The sequence below is a fragment of the Trachurus japonicus genome, chromosome 10, assembly GCF_045865225.1.
Source record: "Trachurus japonicus isolate A0001 chromosome 10, Traja_1.0".
NCBI lineage: Eukaryota > Metazoa > Chordata > Actinopteri > Carangiformes > Carangidae > Trachurus > Trachurus japonicus.
The window spans coordinates 22,865,713-22,882,827 of NC_140916.1; the positions used below are offsets into that span (position 1 = coordinate 22,865,713).

Sequence of the window (17,115 nt, forward strand, 5' to 3'; positions counted from 1 at the left end):
TCTCTCCCTTTTTTTATGAAGCATGCCTATAAGAGGGTGTGTGTGAGTGTGTATATGGGCTCTGACAACAGTAGTGGTACTGTGCAGTTTAACAGCAGCAGAAGCAGCAGCAGAGGGAGAATGGTCAAACACATGTTCTTCAATCTCCTACTACTCTGGTCACTCAGCCAGGACATTTATATAACTGGACTGACACACGATGATCCAAAGGTAGGCTTAAGATGAACAATTTAAGTGCAAAATGTGTTAAATTGTTGCAATTTATTCAATTATTTTAGTCCATAAAGTTGCACAATTACTCATTTTGAGATCTTAGACACTGGTAAAATTGTTTGACTCTGGTTTCCATGGTTCACTCTGATTATGATTAATGTTCCTTTCATTTCAAGGAGCAGTCCTGGAACAACCAGAGCCTCTACTCTGTCCCCCTGGATTTGGATGTAAGACTTAGAAGACTAGACCTGTCCAATAACTTCATCAGACAGTTGCACACACTTGTTTTGCCATACTTGGAGCAGCTGGACCTGAGCTCCAACCAGCTGGATCTCATCTCCGAGGGGGCTTTTGAAAACCTGGCTCAACTTGAAGAGTTGAATTTGTCCAGAAATGCGCTGAACAACAACCTTGGCAGCAACAGTAAAGCTCTCCAATCCGCCAGTAGACTGAGGAGTTTGGATATATCAATGAATGGTCTGAGTGATGATGCAGTGGAGCTTTACCTGCGAAACAAACCTTCTCTTGAACAACTTAAGATGACTGGTAATGCTTTGACAAGACTTTCATACAACTTGTTCAAGGAGAGTAAAGCCCTGAGGGCCATCACTATTGACGACAATCTGATATCAGTAATAGAACAGGGGACATTCGAACCACTGACCCAATTAGAAATGCTAAGCTTGGCCAAAAACAACCTCGCACATATCTGTGACTTTAAATTACACCAAGTTAAATATCTAAATCTTAGTCAAAATTCAATGGAGTTTTTTGTCACTCGTGAGGATGACCAGTTGTATTGGCTTGAAATTCTTGATCTGAGTTTTAACAAACTGCTTTATTTCCCAATTGTTCCAAAGATGAACAATTTGAAGTATCTTTATTTACAGAATAACTTGGTCGGGACATTAAATTCAGAGGCTACAATGGTATCAGAGGCCAACTCTCTATACAGTAAAATTACCAATGAGAGAATAATCAGAAAAAATAACCTACATGCAAACTGGAGGTGGATGCCCCTGGTATACCTTGACCTGAGCTATAACCACTTCAGGTCTTTCCCACTGGAGACTTTGAGCCTTCTCTCATCTTTAGAAACGCTGAATTTCAGCCACAACTGTCTGGAAAATATTAGCTGCAATATCAGAAATTACAGTGATTCAGAAATCCGGCGGCAACTTTTCTTTCCCTCTTTAAAGCACCTCGAGCTGCAGAGCAACGGACTTGCATATATTTCTCCACTCTTTCTCAATGCACTCACACAAATAGATAAAGTAAATCTACAAGACAACTCCGTGCAGCCTTGCGCTCTCATGGACCATTTGACAAGCTCTCAATCAACAGAGCAAATAAATCTCAACACAGCCTGTGTTGCCTTCAGGCGGTTAAGAACTCTTAAACACCTCAGTCTCAAAGAAAACAATATAAAAATGCTCCATCCAAACACATTTCGGGAAACCTCTTTGGTTTCCCTCAATCTTGCGAGGAATCCTCACATGGTAATGCATGTGAGCGCATTAGATGGTGTGCAGGAAACTCTTCAGTCCCTAATTATCAGTGAAATAAACATGACCAGCTCTGATCTATCATTACCCTGTATGCCATCATTAACTCAGCTTGACATATCAAACAACCGTCTTGATATTATTCCCAGCAGTTTTAGCTGCTCCCCTCTGGCAGAAATCGACATAAGAAACAACAATTTTGTGTCTTTAAATGTTTCTTTGATTTATAATTTGTCCGAACACCTTCATCTCATGCATATAAGTGGAAATTATTTTAACTGCTGTGACAGTAAATGGCTGAGGATCCTAGATGAGACAAAACTGGCTGATATCAGTGACACTGATTGCTTTACAGGTGATGGTAAAATCACGATGAGGATGACAGAGTATCTCAACAGCACTTTAGTGGATTGTTTGCTCCATGGGAAAGCACAGGAAGTTCACTTTGGGCAATTATTAATCATTGTTTTGTTTGTGATTGTCATATTAACCGTATTTATCATATCTAGCAGGAAGCTGTGCTGCTCACAAAAATCATTTTTAGTGTGATACGTAAAATGTCCTTGGTTTATTGGTTTTTTGTGCATTGCTCAACTTAAGGGTTTGCAGAAAGTAAACAATCCAAATACAGTCAGTGAGAAACTGAAAACAGACCTGAGTAACTGAAGCATGTTTCCTGTGAATTTCACTTTGCATGACCCATCTACAGAAGTGTGGCTTAATGGCTCCTCAGGCTGTAAAAACAAGCAGACCTTTGCTTAAGTAAATGAAGTAATCAGACACATGGATCTATTCTCACTTCTACTTCACATTACTCGTCTGTCATACAAGTATCACGCTGTGAGACCTGCGTAGCTAAGATGTTGTGATTGAAATTGGCTCTCTCGAGTCCCAAGATGTGTGGTTACAGTGCGTGCCAAATCACTAATCGGGCTGAGAATTTTTTTTTTTGCCCCATCCTTCATTGTGAAATGTTTGTTTGTAACTAAAACTTTAACCTTGGCTCAAATTTTTATGACGTCCATGAAGCCTTGCACAACATTCCCAGAATCAAGACTGACCTCATAAAATCAATACAACACCTTGTAGGAGTTTCTGTATAAACATGTATATATTCTTAACCAAATACAACTTCTTAAAAAATGACTATACACAAGATCGATTTTCAATATCTATCTGCATCTATTTGTGTAGAGTAATGTATAATGTATGTGACTCTGGCCCTGAGGACTGTTATCAAATACAGTGATGAATGTGGCAATAGATATATGCTCTGCTGTCTGTCGATAATAAACATGCTGGATCTAATAATCACAGAATGTTGTTCATCTTTATTTTAGAATATGAATCACCCATTTCCATATCACATTTCCATATCGCCACATAAATTACTGGTTCAGAGGGGAAGAACTTTTTTTTAGCAGATCAACTTGAATCCCAGTCAGAAACTCTTGACTATCATTCAGTATGTGCTGCTTTCTCATTCAATAAATCTAACTGAATTTGGACCCACTAGCCTACTTAAAGGAAATTAATCCCCTCTGTGTATCACATAATCATTAGCATGAGGTTAAACTAACAACACATGCATCAACTTTGAATTTTATCCCACACTGCAGATCCACAGAAAAGGGTGAGTGAGGTTGATGCAAATAAATGCATATAAATGAGGCCTGTTGTAGTGTAAAATACATCTTAAACGAAAAGCTATCAAAAATTCAGAAACTTTATTTACAGTCTGGGCAAGCAGCTTTGTGTGCATGAGTTAAGAAACTACCTCTACAAACATATCCTGTTATGCAAATTATTTTGCTGTCTACCTATTGACTCAACTTTCTACTTTAAACTGATGCAAGTGCCATTTTGCAATTCTATTACCTATTACCACTCTGTCCACTGGCTACAGCCAGGCATGTGATCCTAGCATTAGTATCAAAACTGCCAGGATGCCTATCCATCTTGCTCTTGAGCAATATAACTGTAGGAAATGTCTTGGTTGCCCCACCCACAAGATTTAGGTACTAGATCAAGTAGCAGCTTGACAAGTTCAAACAAAGAGCACTCAAAGAAAAGAACACTGTGTGTATAGTATTAGGTGTAAAACCATAGGAATGCAAGTAGCAAATTGTATTCATTCTTCTACTTGGCAGTTAATGGTAGCTGGCATTTAGATATCAGCTGCAGCTTGTTTGTTAACACACCACATTAACTGTTAGCTCAGTAAAACTTGTATCTGACTCATCCATACAAGTAAGGGTTTGCCATCCTTGAACCAATTCAACCTGATGCTATGAAAACCCCTCTGTAGAGAGATTATTTTACATCTGTAACATGTCCTTCTTCAGATGCAGTACAAGTCATACATCTTGTTTAAATAAAATCCTCCGTTCTATTTGCTCTGCTGCGAACTCATTCCTAGATAAAGTTACTATCTCAGCACCCAGCTGTTAGTTCTGCTTTCCTTTTTCTGTTTTTGAAATATGCTGACCAATAGTTTTACTAACAGATGCAGTCTACTGAAAAAACTGATGATATAAATACTGACTCACTCAAGGAAAGACACGGTGCCATGTTCCATAATAAAAGTCATTCTCCTATGCAGATTATTACAGTGAGATGAAAGTAGTCTATCCTCTTAGTTTAGTAATTTTATGAAAGCTGACTTAACAAAATACATTAGGTGTCGCTGTAGGCCCATCGAGTCACCCATCACAACAGAGGTACCTGCTACTCCTGAGAAAGACATATTTCAAGAAGCCCAATGGAAGTCCATGTGGTGCTGGTGGTGGTGAGGCAGCAAGGCTGTTAAAAAAAAAGAAAAAAGACAAAAACTTCACCATCAGATGAGTCATAAACACAGTGAAATGAAAACTAAAACGAAAAACTGTCCCTGCGATACCCCCACAAATATTGACCGACAAAATATCAGAAATGAGTGACTCAACGATGCACAAACGACAGGAGCTCCCCTGTTTTCTGACTGATGTCTGCCTTATCATGTTATCATGTTGCACAACAGACACTAATCAAAGAGACACGCCCCTAATTATTCCAATCGTTAAGGCGTAATATCTAATCAATTTTAAAATTATTTTCAGATGGACCACTTGATCACAAATGAGATTGGGGGAATGTAGCTATTGACACCGAGAGTAGTGGGGGGAAAAAATTGAATAAGTTATTTCATAAATTGACGTTTTTTATGTGAGCCAATAGACTGTAGGTGTTTTGGAGCCAGTCCCCCAGCGGTCATTATGCGCACTGATCACACTGACACGCTTTGCCTGCGCGTTCATGTGCTTAGTGCGCAAGTGTGACCCATTTCCAAAAGTGTAGCTACTTGCCCACACTTACGGTAAGACCGCACCTGAGCGGTATTTGGCCAAGTATCTGACAATGCACCAGCTGGTGTAGCCTACATTTGCTGATGGTTGCTAATGAGTCGATGGGACTGTGATACAACTGCAGTGTTACTTCTGTCATGATGTAGGTAGTTCCATCCGGGAACTGATGATTTTGACTCTGAAATGTGTAAGCAGACTCCCGACAGATCTGCTCAAAGCTTGGACATGTCACACAAACTTGGCTGCCTCAGGTTTGTGGCAGTGCAGTGGTGGCAGTGCCCAGTTGCCACATGCAGAATGATTTAGCTCTGTTGACAAGAAGGTGCCGACCTTCAAAAGTGGAGTAGAACACGCATATCCAACACTACAGGTGCAGGACCAACAAAGTAAACTTAGAGAAAAAAAGAAGTGAAGTCCGCACTCTGTATCAAGCTCCTCTATTGTTTATTGTGGAACGATCAACGTTTTGATCCTGTGGATCTTCGTCAGGATGTCGACCTTCAAACACGCCATATAATTTAGCAAAATCCACCATTCTAACATTAAATAGATTTTTCCAAACTATGGACTCGTCAAATATGATTTTCTTTCTTTTTTTTGAATCGCCGCGCGCTTCGCCACTCACGTGCTTGCACTCGTTCACGTAGCAACCAACCGACACTCAGGCAAGTGTATGACAGCGCATCTTAGCTAGCCCGCATGGCGGCAAACTTAGCCAAAGATACTAGCCGTTTTTGACTTAGCTTACATCAGCCAGCAGCAGCAGCCGGCGACAATGCACCGTTAATATAATACATCCATGCAATGCACCGCACCTGTAAGCTGGATGCCAGCGGCCAATCAAAATCAAAAGAAGAAGGAGAAGCAGCAGCCGCGGACTCACAGCTCCCCCCCCCAGCTCCAGCCCATAGACTGTAGCTCCAGCTCCAGCTCCAGCTCCAGCAGCGCAGCGGACAGACTTCCCTCCCTCCCTCCCCGGCGCCCATGGCTCCCCCGCTGCAGCAGCTCGTCCTCTGCCCGCCGCAGCCCTCCTTCACCGCCCAGAAAGTGCAGTTGATTTACAAGTTGTTTCTGCTGGAGAACGCCAGGAGTACTGTCGAACAAGAACTCAGCAGCTTCACCAACAAGGTAATGTTAAAACTATCGCTCGTTCCGCATGTTCGGTTATAATTTTCAGATTGTGCTAGCTAGCTAACAGGCTCACAGGCCGCATGGTCTCATCGGCGACCGCCAACTGGTGAATTATTATTTGGCTAGCTAAACTACTCCACTGAGAAGTGAAACAAAACACTGTTGTTTGAATACTGGTAAGTTGTATGTCAACTATCCCCTACATTTCCTGGTAAATTATAAAGTCAACTATATAAACATAAAATAAAAAGTACATAATGTTTGAGTAATCTAGAAAAATATTTTTTCTCATGTCTTTCTCACTTTGCATTCAGACCTATGAACAAGTCCAAAGTGTCCTGCATTCATCTTCTAACTCCAGCAAGTTCAGCAACATCTTACAGGCTTTGGATGTGAAATGTCAAGTTATTGAAAACATTTCAACATCATTAAAAGACTACATAGTTGGTAAGTCAAAAAAAAATATTTGTTTAATTTAACTGATAGTATTATATGTGAAAGCTGTCAAATGTGACAGTTTCAATGTGTAGTATGGATATAGCAAACATACAATGTCTAGACTTGCATTGATTTAGGAGAAGATTTTTTAGTCCAATTTAACTTCAGTGAGTGCTATCTTATTCATTTTTACAGAACCACAAGTTTGTGTCCAGCCTGCTATCAAAAATGGGGTGAGAGCAAATCAAATACAGCCACTCCTGGAGACACATGTTCTTAAGTTTGGGCCCATGTTGCAGAACGGGCTTATTGCAAGCTCCATAGCAAAAGCAGTCCAGGTGCTTGGAGCCGCACTGTCCCCTCTGCAGATCAAACGTTTCCTCATCTCCCAGCCTGCTGTGGTCCAGCAGGATAAAGTGATTTGCAACATCTCACCTAGCAACAATAGCACAGTTCAGACTACAAGCTCATCCAGTCATGTAAAGACTGAAGAAAAAGAACAAGCTGTTATTTCTGAGGAGGAAAGTGAACCAGATGCTTTGACTCTGCCACCTGCCGTTATTCAGAGTCCCGAGATTAAATCAGAGACACCACAGTTAATACTACCACCAATACAAGCTATATTCCCAGAAATCTGTAACCCTAAACCCAAGGAAAGAACACCACTAATAGGCTGGGGATGGGAGGAAGATGTGCAGGTGCAACACCAAAAACAAACATCCTCTCAGCTGCTGCACTTCCTCAGAGCCAAGGCGAAAAATATGGGTTCACTGGAGGTCACTGTCATGCAGTGGAGTAAAAGCACAAACGCTTCAGATTTGCCACAGCCTGCGTCACCTGCCATCGAATCCCAAAGCTACCACCAATTCAAGCATGTTGTAACGGGCAGAGAGATGGAAGCACTAGCGCCGAAAACGTTGCATGCAGACCTTGAAAATCAAGCCCCGGTCTTCAGAGTGAAGCGAGTGGAGTCAAGTGGCTCTCTGACCTACACTTGTGTGATTGCAACAAAGACTGAATTATGGGATATTGGAGACATCTTCACGGGGGTGCAACAAGCACACTCTGACATCAACTCAGTGAAAAATGAAGACTGCCAAAATGAAAATTCTCAAGCGGAGAACTCTTGCATAAACAACCAGTCGACACCCCCGACTCTCCAGCGCTCAGAACCTGAGAGGGAGAATAATTCTCGTGGCACGAAAACACCAGCAGTCGATGGTGTTGCCATTCCCGAGTTCCATACCAAAAGGTTTGAAGAGACTGAAGTTGTGGTGTCTCATATCGTTAGCCCAGGCAACTTTCACATCCAACACGCAGACTCGCACACGAAGCTGCAGGCCCTTGTCACAGAGTAAGTTGTTCAGCATGGATTCTAATCTCTTGTCTGCTTTTTCTCAGCTTGTCTCAACCCTCACTGATTCCCTGATCATATTAACAGAACTTAAAGAGCCACTTAACTCTTTTTTGTTCATTACAGCTTTCTTTGTAGATTTTTTTTTCTCTTTTAATATTCCACATGTTTCTGGTTGTCATTATTTTTTCTCTTTTGCAGCAGATGGAAAGCCAGTTGTTCATATGCTGAGCAGAACTGCATTCCAGACATTGGAACCCAAGTAATGGGTTGGTTCCCTCAGCACGAACAATGGTGCAGGGCTCAGGTGACGAAGATATGTGGTGTGAGTGGAGGTGGGTTTAGTTTTGTGTGTTTGGCATGGTTTTTGCAAATGCATACCTCTAGATGGTAGCAGTGTCACTTTGCCTTCCTGTAGCCACTAGGGAATTTCATACTGTATTTTTTCGTTGTTGATTTGCTCTGATCTCTGTCTTCTGGATGTAAGATAATAATTCCACTGATGCTGAGAGGGAGACATCAATCAAGGTGGAGGTGAGGATGCTGGACCACGGTGGCACTGCCTGCCTGTCACTGCTGAACATCAAAGAGCTGACCCCAGACATGGCTGCCCTTCCCCTTCAGGCCGTGCAGGTCTCACTAGCTAATGTAAGCAGTTTCCTGCTGATATTGCAGCACTGTTTGCTTTGTAATTTTCCACATGTATGTAAACTAGCGACACAAACCTCCGATTGATGAAAATGTTTTTCTAAGACAGGCGTGCAAGATTATCCCTCTCAGGATTTGCTTACATGGAAATGGTTAATACACTACACTCTGCTGTGAGAGTGTAGACTCATTTATTGGCGTGTGTCCACATGATTAGTCACAGTCTTATCTATTGCTCACTGATAAAGGAAATGAATTATCTCAGTTCATGGTATTTTGTGTCCGTTTCCTCTCCGCCTCAGGTGACGCCTGTGAATGGGAGAGACTGGTCTGAGGAGGCAGTGGGCTGGTTCAAAGCAATGGTGCACAACAGGACACTCTATGCCAGACTTTATCCTCAGGGGTCCAAAGTTACAGTCGAGCTGTTCTTGGAAAAGGGAAAGCTTGGAGCTATGAGGTACTTAATTTTAAAACAGCCAATTAATGGCAAAAGTAAAATTAGCATGAACATCAAGTGGCAAAAAAAACAAAAAAACAATTCACCCGGATTGACCCTTTTTACCATAATGCATGCTATCATGGTACAAACTGTTTATTTTGCTAAATTAAGAAGGTTAATGCTCGACTACTTGACCTTTTTATGAGTAAATACAGTTTTGAAGCTAGTAATAACACAATTGTATTGTAATGTTGGTTTTAGGAGGGGTGCCTCACTGTCTTTGAGACTGGCCCAGAATGGACATGCAAAACACAACAAACTGAAGAATATTGGTCTTGTGAAAAGAAGTAAGTAGAGTCACAGTTTGTCCATTGTTTACCCGAGATTTCACATCTACAGCAGGGGGCAGTGTATCCTGTGTGTGTGGTCATAGCAGCTCTCTTTATTGTGTCCATCTATCACTGATATCCTCTCTCACTGCATCTCCAAATAAGACCATTAGTCCCCTACGAGTTAACCCAGAATACTGCTGCTCAGGTTCTTACTAAAACTAAGAAAAGAGTACATTTCTCTAGTTCTCAGGTCTCTGCTCTGTTTCCTGGTCAGATAGTGTTCAATTCCAAGTTTAATTTATTGTCTACAAGTCACTCACTACAAGATCGGGGCCCCAACTATGTTTCACAAATGTGCCATGTACTGTAAATGAGCTGTATAGGTCTCTTATATGTGTGTATGTGTGGGGACTGGTCAGTTGGTGCCCACAGTCAAAACTAAACGGGGTGAAATGTCTTCCAGTCATTATTCTTCCCACGGCTGGAGGTCAAATCTGCTCAAACTGTTATTGGCTTTAGAAAGAAGCTAAAGCTGCTCTACTCTCCCCAGCTGTAATCTAATTTTTTTAATCTTGACTTTTAATGAGACATGATCTATTTTATAATCTGTTTTTATACTGTAGGCTGTTACGCTTTTTATGTCCCATTTATGTCTCTTTTATGTCTGTTAAGCACACTGAGACCTCTGTATAATAATGTGCTATACAAATTAACTTGCTTCACCTTGTCTTTTCATTTTTAGGCACCGTACAACTTCAAATGAGAAAACAGGACTCTGACTGGGAGAAATACCTGATCTCGTGCTACACTCAAAGTAAGCAATAACTGAAAGCAGGAAATGTTGTAGCTTTGTTGAGACGACTTCTCACAAACAACCTGTGTTTTGGTCAAGTTAAAAAACAGATGGAAGTCAGCAAACAAAAATGTCAGTCACCGAGACATTTAAGAATTCTTACACGAGAGCTTTGAATTTGTAATTTAATTTCAATAGACCATGTGTGAACATGTGAACATAAAAGAGACTTTAGGTAAACATTGACAAACTGCTGTGATTGGCACATTGCATTATTAAGGTTCTTCAAGGATTTTAAAATAACACACAAAAGGTATTTATACACATGAAGTAGACTGTACCAGCTTTCTTGTGTATTTAATGTCTTTAATTGCAGGGTAACCACTACAAAACTATGTCTTGTGAATATAAGTCTAAAGCTATGTGCTGTGTAACATAATTTGAAACTTTAAAATTTATTTTTTGGTGTTTTCTCTATATAAATTCCTGTTTAGAGTCTACAAGTTATGACTCTTTTAAAGCAGTGATAGGAAAGTCATTATTTTTTATATGAACAGATGCCAAGTTGTGGTTTGTGTTGTGTTTTATTTTGAAAATATTCTTCCACTTTTAAACATAGTTTTGTACACCTTTCTCTGTACTGAAAACAGGGAAGTTCCTTGGGTCCTGATTTACTGCAGCCTCTCGTTACTGCCAGTACAGTTAGATTACCAACCCTCTTGTTTCATTTCAATCTTTATTTTGATGATTGCTCGTAAACCCATCTTGATTTTGTACAATGGCAAATCGTTTTATTTTGTACACATATGTATTTTTACATATATTTCTGTTTATAATAAAGATCTAAAGTTGTGTGCCTTGTCTCTCTATATTGTAGAGTAGTGTATCTTGCGGAGAATATAAATGAGCTTTAGTTCATTCAAAGAATTACCAAGCCACGCAAACCCTCCCACTATATCTGTCATAAGTGACGCAGAAATACCCATGGCACAGTGAACGGCTCTCGGTCATCTGATAGTACATGACAAACAGCCACATTGTGTTTTTGCATGCCTTCAGTTTGTTGTTACTGTAAATAATTGTCTCTACTGTCACGGGGGAGTATGACCAGAACAATTGTCGAAATCACAATATAAAGAAAAATAATTTCAGATCAGAATGAAGTGAGTTTGACACCAGATTTGTTAACATTAAAATAGCCCATTCATAGCATTGTACAGTATAATATGATGGAAGACGGAGACAACTGTACAGTAGGTAACTGAAATTGAGTTGAATCCAATGTCTTTTGCTTATTATTAAATAAGTCATTAACTTGGACCTGGCTATCAACCTTTTTTGAATTAAGTTGTATTCAAAACTAATTACTATTCAATAATTAAGGCCAGGATGAGTTGAAATGCAACATCAGGTTTGTTGAATTCACTCAGATTTTTATATTTACAATAATCACAGTCATGCATTACACCCTGTATACCGTATAAACAATCTTATCGTTAAGGCTGGTTTTCACCTTTAATTCCATTAATCTTTTTGAAAGGTCTGTGTATTTCCTGGATGAATCTGCAAACCTGCAAGTGAGTCTGTGCTCTCAATGACAGTGGCTCAGGTCAAAAGCTTCCTTCACTTGCCTGCCCCGCCAAGCACAATAAATAATGTGGCAGGCTGAGGCCTTTTGTGTCCACACAGATTCCTTCTTTTGCCCGGGGTAGGCGGAAATCGAGGCGTTTGATCTGAATTCTAAAGAGTCTTGTTGCAGCCCAATAAAGGACGCCATTGTATGTAAATAGTTTATATAAGAGCATATGACTGCTACGGTGCAGGGCAGTGGCTAGTGGCGGAGGAATGATTAGCATTTTCCAAACGCAGGGTGTTCTCAGTCCAGCCTTTTGGCTTCCTAAAAAAGACAATATTTTCATTCATTTCCACCTGTTTTGTACACATTTTTGTGTACCACCCGAGCTGAAGGTAAACTGTGTGTTCTATCATTTTCACTCTTTTTGTTTTTTTTTCCTACTAACTTAGAGTGTGCAGTGAGATCAGCTCTTATGTGAGTGATGGCTGAACTGCCCCAGTGCCTCGGCTGGACAAGTACTTGGCATGATGCAGTTTAAACTATCATTACCCTTTAGAGTAGTCATATTTTAATGTATCAGCTTTGAAAGAATGTGACCATTTGAATTTTTTTATCGAGCAGCGTGGTGAAGTCCAAAGCCTTTCTTACAAACAATGAGATCTCTCACATCTTAAAATAATTCTCATAATGAGATGGATGTCTTGCTGGTTCCTTGGAGATATTTGCTGGCAGTCTGTCAGTCTGTCTGCAACTGGGCTGTAGGTCAGTTTGGGAGTAGAGTATTAATACAGGGTGACGTGATCACGTGGCTCGGTGAATGTTTCGCAATTGGCTTCGACTTGTTGCGTCCTGTGACGGTGCATGTTGGTAGGCCATCGCCCCTGCTTTTATACGGCCAACGGGCTACTTGGCAATTCTTGTCTGTTGTTCCTTACTCTGCCAAATCCAGCTTTGATGCTCAGGCCACACCTCAAGATGGTCATCTTTGGACCCGGCGCTGCTTACGCCGCTTGCACCGCCGGCTGAGCCTGGTAAACCTCTAAAAACTAATGTTACAACAGTTAGACTTTTGACTAAATTATAAGGCATTTGTCAACAACAGTGATTATGGCTAAGGTATTTAACTTAATAAGCCATTTCTCCAAAAGTGACTGTGAATATGAAGTGCTCCAATGTTCATTTTCTTAGCTAATTTAATTATTTAGCTTTTTCTAAGAGGCATCTTGATTATTTTTCTGTTTTTTAATAAAAAATCATTTATATCTGCATGACTGAACAAAAGCTGAGCTAGAAAGATAGTGTTGCCTACATCCATGTAACCTTAACTGAATATGTACGATTATTTTTTTGTGCAGACCTGGAGTCGAAAATGAACTGGGGGACCTTTTATGCCGTGATCAGCGGCGTAAACAGGCACTCAACTGGCATTGGACGCGTTTGGCTCTCGGTCATCTTCATCTTCCGTATCCTGGTCCTGGTTGTTGCTGCTGAGAGCGTTTGGGGAGACGAAAAGTCTGGCTTCACCTGCAACACCCAACAGCCCGGTTGCAACAGTGTGTGTTATGACCAGTTCTTCCCCATCTCGCACATCCGCTTGTGGGCGCTTCAGCTCATCCTGGTCTCCACCCCTGCCTTGCTGGTGGCCATGCATGTGGCCCACCGACGCCACATCGACAAGAAGATCCTGAAGAGGTCGGGTCGCGGCAGCCCCAAAGACCTGGAACACCTCAAGAACCAGAAGTTCCAGATCACCGGAGCTCTGTGGTGGACGTACATGATCAGTATCATCTTCAGAATCATCTTTGAGGTGGCTTTTCTCTACATCTTCTACTTGATCTATCCTGACTTTAAGATGGTGCGTTTAGTGAAGTGTGACTCGTACCCTTGCCCCAACACAGTGGACTGTTTTGTCTCCAGGCCGACGGAAAAGACCATATTCACTGTGTTCATGCTGGCAGTGTCTGGGGTGTGTGTGCTGCTTAATCTGGCTGAGGTGGCGTACCTCATAGGCAGGGCCTGCAAACGGTGCTTACAGGGCTCTGATGATGAGTCCAAAGTTGCCTGGATAAGTCAAAGATTGTCTTCTTATAGGCAAAATGAAATCAATCAGCTGATAGCAGACCATTCTCTCAAGTCTAAATTCACTGTGACCAAAAAGAGCCCAACTGAGAAGGGAGAGAGGTGTTCTGCTTTCTGAGACTCTGCCTTCCCTTTTCCCTTTAAACTAATTAACAGTAATCACACATGTCCCATGGAGCATGTTGCTTTAATGTTGCATATACTGTATATCTGATCATTGTCTGCATCCACATGACGGCCATTTATTTATCCGTTGTATGGTTCAATCGCTTCTCGGTCCATCTGTTTTTTTTCTTTATCGGTTTTTACTGACTCCAGTGTTAGTTGCTGATGGAACTTGTCTAAACTATTTGGAGCCAGTGCTGAAGGTTAATGGCCAATACCAATATTTTTTCATGTTTTAGCTCATTTACTACAAATCAAACATTGACATTATTGGCATTTCTTTGTTTGCTAGATTTTATCAGTTTTTTTTTCCTGTCTTTGATGCAACTTTTATTCATTTCATTGTATAAAAAGCTGCCAAGTTCCCAAGGTGGGAATATTGCTTGAGCTAAACAAGCCTTGACCGTGAGGATCATGCTCCATTTATTCGTGTCAGAGTTTTATTGTTGCGTGGCAGTTCACTTTAATGTGTGGATTTGATGAACTGCTAGAAGATGTACTTGTTAGAAGTGCCAGCATAGCTGCCAAAATAGTTTTATTCATGAGCTATGACATAGGTAAATCCAAGCCAGAACACAAACATCAAGCACAAAACAGAAGGGTTATGGTAGAAGTTTTACATGAATATTTATTTATTTATTTATTTTGCACTCTAAAGGCTGCTGTTTGGAAACCGACGCCAGTTTTGGGTATCAGTTTCTCATTAGCACATGAACGCACCATCTGAAACATTTTTCAAATTCCTCCATATCATTTGGCATCTTTTACAACAAAACTGTAGTGTTGACATTAAAAAAATGAAAGATGAATAAACAACTGGAGTATGTTGTGTTAAGTCATGAATAGATTTCCATACCATACAGAAATTAAAGCAAATGGCTGGCAGTACAAAAATTCCCAAAAGTAAAACAACAGTGGAAACTGTCATGCCTGTGAAACTGTAATGTAATGTATTGTAATCAAGATTATGAGATATGAGAAATAGTAAATTGATCAACATGTGCAAAAACCTGTTTGGATCTTGAATAAAACCAGAGATTACTGTAGAGATTAAAATGCTGGATAGGAAAATTGACTTTGTAATTTAATTGAAAAATAATACTATTCTGTATTGTTTTTAATCCAGTCTGAGTAAAAGCTGGTGTAAAATATTGGAGAGAAGGGTATTTATGAGTGAAATGACTAATAGGAACAGTACCAGTTTATTTGATTCAGTGCTAAAATACTTGGATTATTGTGGATTGTCAATGATTATGATCAACTTTGTGCAGACAGCTATAAATATTATGAGATTTAGCATTCTGCTCTGGAACTATAAGAGTTGGTGCTAGAAAACCAAAGAAAGTTGAAAAAAAAATATTGTTCAGTTATCGACAGGAGAGAAAGTGAATTCAAACACTTCTACATCCGTAGTTTTTCAATTCTTTTCACTCAGAATTTTCCACAAAAGAAATATAAACGTGTCAGTCAAACTTCATCATGCACTGTTTACAGATACTGTTGGAAAATGTCACCTTATGTTCAACTGACGAAATGGAAAAATTACATTTATTCATGCGTTGTTATTCTTCTTCACTTGTCTGCTGGGTCACTTTTATATTGCTAATATTGCAAATCCCAGTACTGTACATATGTCTGTAGATTAGTATAACGTTGTATGCGACTGTAAATGCCACCTACTTACTTCGACGCAGCTTCTGTTGAGGTATTTTCCAGTTGGCTCTGATAAATGTTTGAAGTTGACCTACTTTTTTAACAGAGACCCGTCACTGTCATTTGGCACCTGCTTTCTTTAACGTTACCCTGCGTAGTTTGTCATTCAGTATCTCTGTGGTACTGAAGATATAATATCCCGTACGCTGGTATGTCATGAAGTTAACTTGTTTTTATACACGTCGTAATGCATACAAAACCCCTGATGTTGATATGCCTAAATGTACATATTATCAGTTTACATCCAAGTAAGCAATCCACATGAGATATACAATGGGTCAAAGCTATACTGTGTGTACATTATGTAATATAAAGAAATAAATTGCCTGATAATTTGTGCACTTCATCCACTGATTGTTTTGTTGTTTTACTCTCAGGTTTTTTCTGAATGGATTGAACAAAATCGATGAAGTAATGAATGATGTGAAAGGGATTTCCATTCAAATTAGTATAGCTCATTTTATTTCTGATACTTTGAAACTTTTTTTTGACTTACCTCCTCGCTGTAACTTATTTTGTAATTTGAGGATGCAAATGGCAACCATCTCCAAATCACCTCCCTCAATGCCCAATGATAGGAGAGACCCTCGTGCTATATTTAGGACCAGGAGCACTTGTGGCCAGACTGACTTAGCAGACAACACCGTTGGCCGACTGCCCTGTCACTCATTGTGACAAGCGAGTAGAGGGGCTTTAATAGTTTATATTAGAGAGCTTGCCCTCTGCCAAATTTAACTCCAGGGGGTGGGAGGTGTGAGGGTTTGACGGAGGGCAGGCCAGACGTGGTTGAGAGTGCATCCGGTTGGTTACGTGTGTGTGTGTGTGTGTTGTGGTCAGTAGAAGACCCCAGGGCCTGGATCCTGATTCCTGCTTGAGCTGTATTTGAAGACAGAAGACTAGACTCAGTGGGTTTGCTGGAGCGAGAAGAGGTTGTAGCTTGCATGAGTCCGCTTTTCCTGTCCATTCAAGGGCATTGCTGGGGGCCCGAAGATCAGCTTTGCACTGCGGCCTGTCAGCGGAACAGGGCGGCCTAATGGACCCTCACAGACGTGTAGTGCTTCACCGCAGGGGATGTGTAAGCTGACAAGGTGAGTTTAACCAGTAAATATGATGTCTTTGAGAACTTTGTGGGTTTAAGTATTTGTTCTTTCACGGGCTAAAGTTAGAGTTAAACTTGAGACAACTTGTAATCAAAGGCTGCAGTTACGGCTATCCTAATACCAGCAGTTCCTTGTTTCCACACTCGTTCGAAAACCACTTCATTTTTTATTATCTTTAATATCTTTTGTCATAGTGAGTTACAGACGTTTGATATTGAAAGCATACCTTTGTTAAAAATACAACCCAGTCTGCACTTACTATAAGATTCGATTTATTAGTGGCTG

At 40.5% G+C, this 17,115-nt stretch overlaps 2 protein-coding genes across 4 annotated transcripts; both read left to right on the forward strand.

Moving 5' to 3' along the window:
• The first annotated feature begins 43 nt into the window (after window positions 1-43).
• LOC146980041 (transforming growth factor beta activator LRRC32-like) lies at window positions 44-3,952 on the forward strand. The gene is made up of 2 exons (XM_085790125.1): window positions 44-210; window positions 390-3,952. Exons 1-2 carry the CDS (start codon window positions 55-57, stop codon window positions 2,265-2,267), a joined length of 2,034 nt encoding a protein of 677 aa, XP_085646251.1. The 5' UTR covers window positions 44-54; the 3' UTR covers window positions 2,268-3,952.
• A 2,082-nt stretch (window positions 3,953-6,034) lies between these two features.
• On the forward strand, window positions 6,035-16,066 carry LOC146980042 (gap junction beta-1 protein-like). Of its 3 annotated transcripts, XM_085790120.1 has the most exons (9): window positions 6,035-6,190; window positions 6,508-6,640; window positions 6,827-7,985; window positions 8,187-8,320; window positions 8,473-8,633; window positions 8,936-9,090; window positions 9,334-9,419; window positions 10,147-10,218; window positions 13,129-14,513. In XM_085790120.1, exons 1-9 carry the CDS (start codon window positions 6,047-6,049, stop codon window positions 13,968-13,970), a joined length of 2,886 nt encoding a protein of 961 aa, XP_085646246.1. In that variant the 5' UTR covers window positions 6,035-6,046; the 3' UTR covers window positions 13,971-14,513. The 3 variants fall into 3 exon arrangements, with proteins under 3 accessions (XP_085646246.1, XP_085646247.1, XP_085646248.1); XM_085790121.1 differs by lacking the exons at window positions 6,035-6,190; window positions 6,508-6,640; window positions 6,827-7,985; ... (3 more) ...; window positions 9,334-9,419; window positions 10,147-10,218 and adding exons at window positions 11,732-12,165; window positions 12,723-12,804 and having other exon boundaries at window positions 13,129-16,066; XM_085790122.1 differs by lacking the exons at window positions 6,035-6,190; window positions 6,508-6,640; window positions 6,827-7,985; ... (3 more) ...; window positions 9,334-9,419; window positions 10,147-10,218 and adding an exon at window positions 11,732-12,165 and having other exon boundaries at window positions 13,129-16,066.
• Window positions 16,067-17,115: the final 1,049 nt, after the last annotated feature.

What these genes read in the sequence shown, in the direction of transcription:
- LOC146980041 (XM_085790125.1), top strand. Translation starts at nt 55, where the DNA reads ATGGGCTCTGACAACAGTAGTGGTACTGTGCAGTTTAACAGCAGCAGA. An exon ending in TGACACACGATGATCCAAAG is followed by an intron (nt 211 to 389) that starts GTAGGCTTAAGA and finishes TTTCATTTCAAG; the next exon opens with GAGCAGTCCTGGAACAACCA.
- LOC146980042 (XM_085790120.1), top strand. Translation starts at nt 6,047, where the DNA reads ATGGCTCCCCCGCTGCAGCAGCTCGTCCTCTGCCCGCCGCAGCCCTCC. An exon ending in ATTAAAAGACTACATAGTTG is followed by an intron (nt 6,641 to 6,826) that starts GTAAGTCAAAAA and finishes TCATTTTTACAG; the next exon opens with AACCACAAGTTTGTGTCCAG. An exon ending in GGAAAGCTTGGAGCTATGAG is followed by an intron (nt 9,091 to 9,333) that starts GTACTTAATTTT and finishes TGTTGGTTTTAG; the next exon opens with GAGGGGTGCCTCACTGTCTT.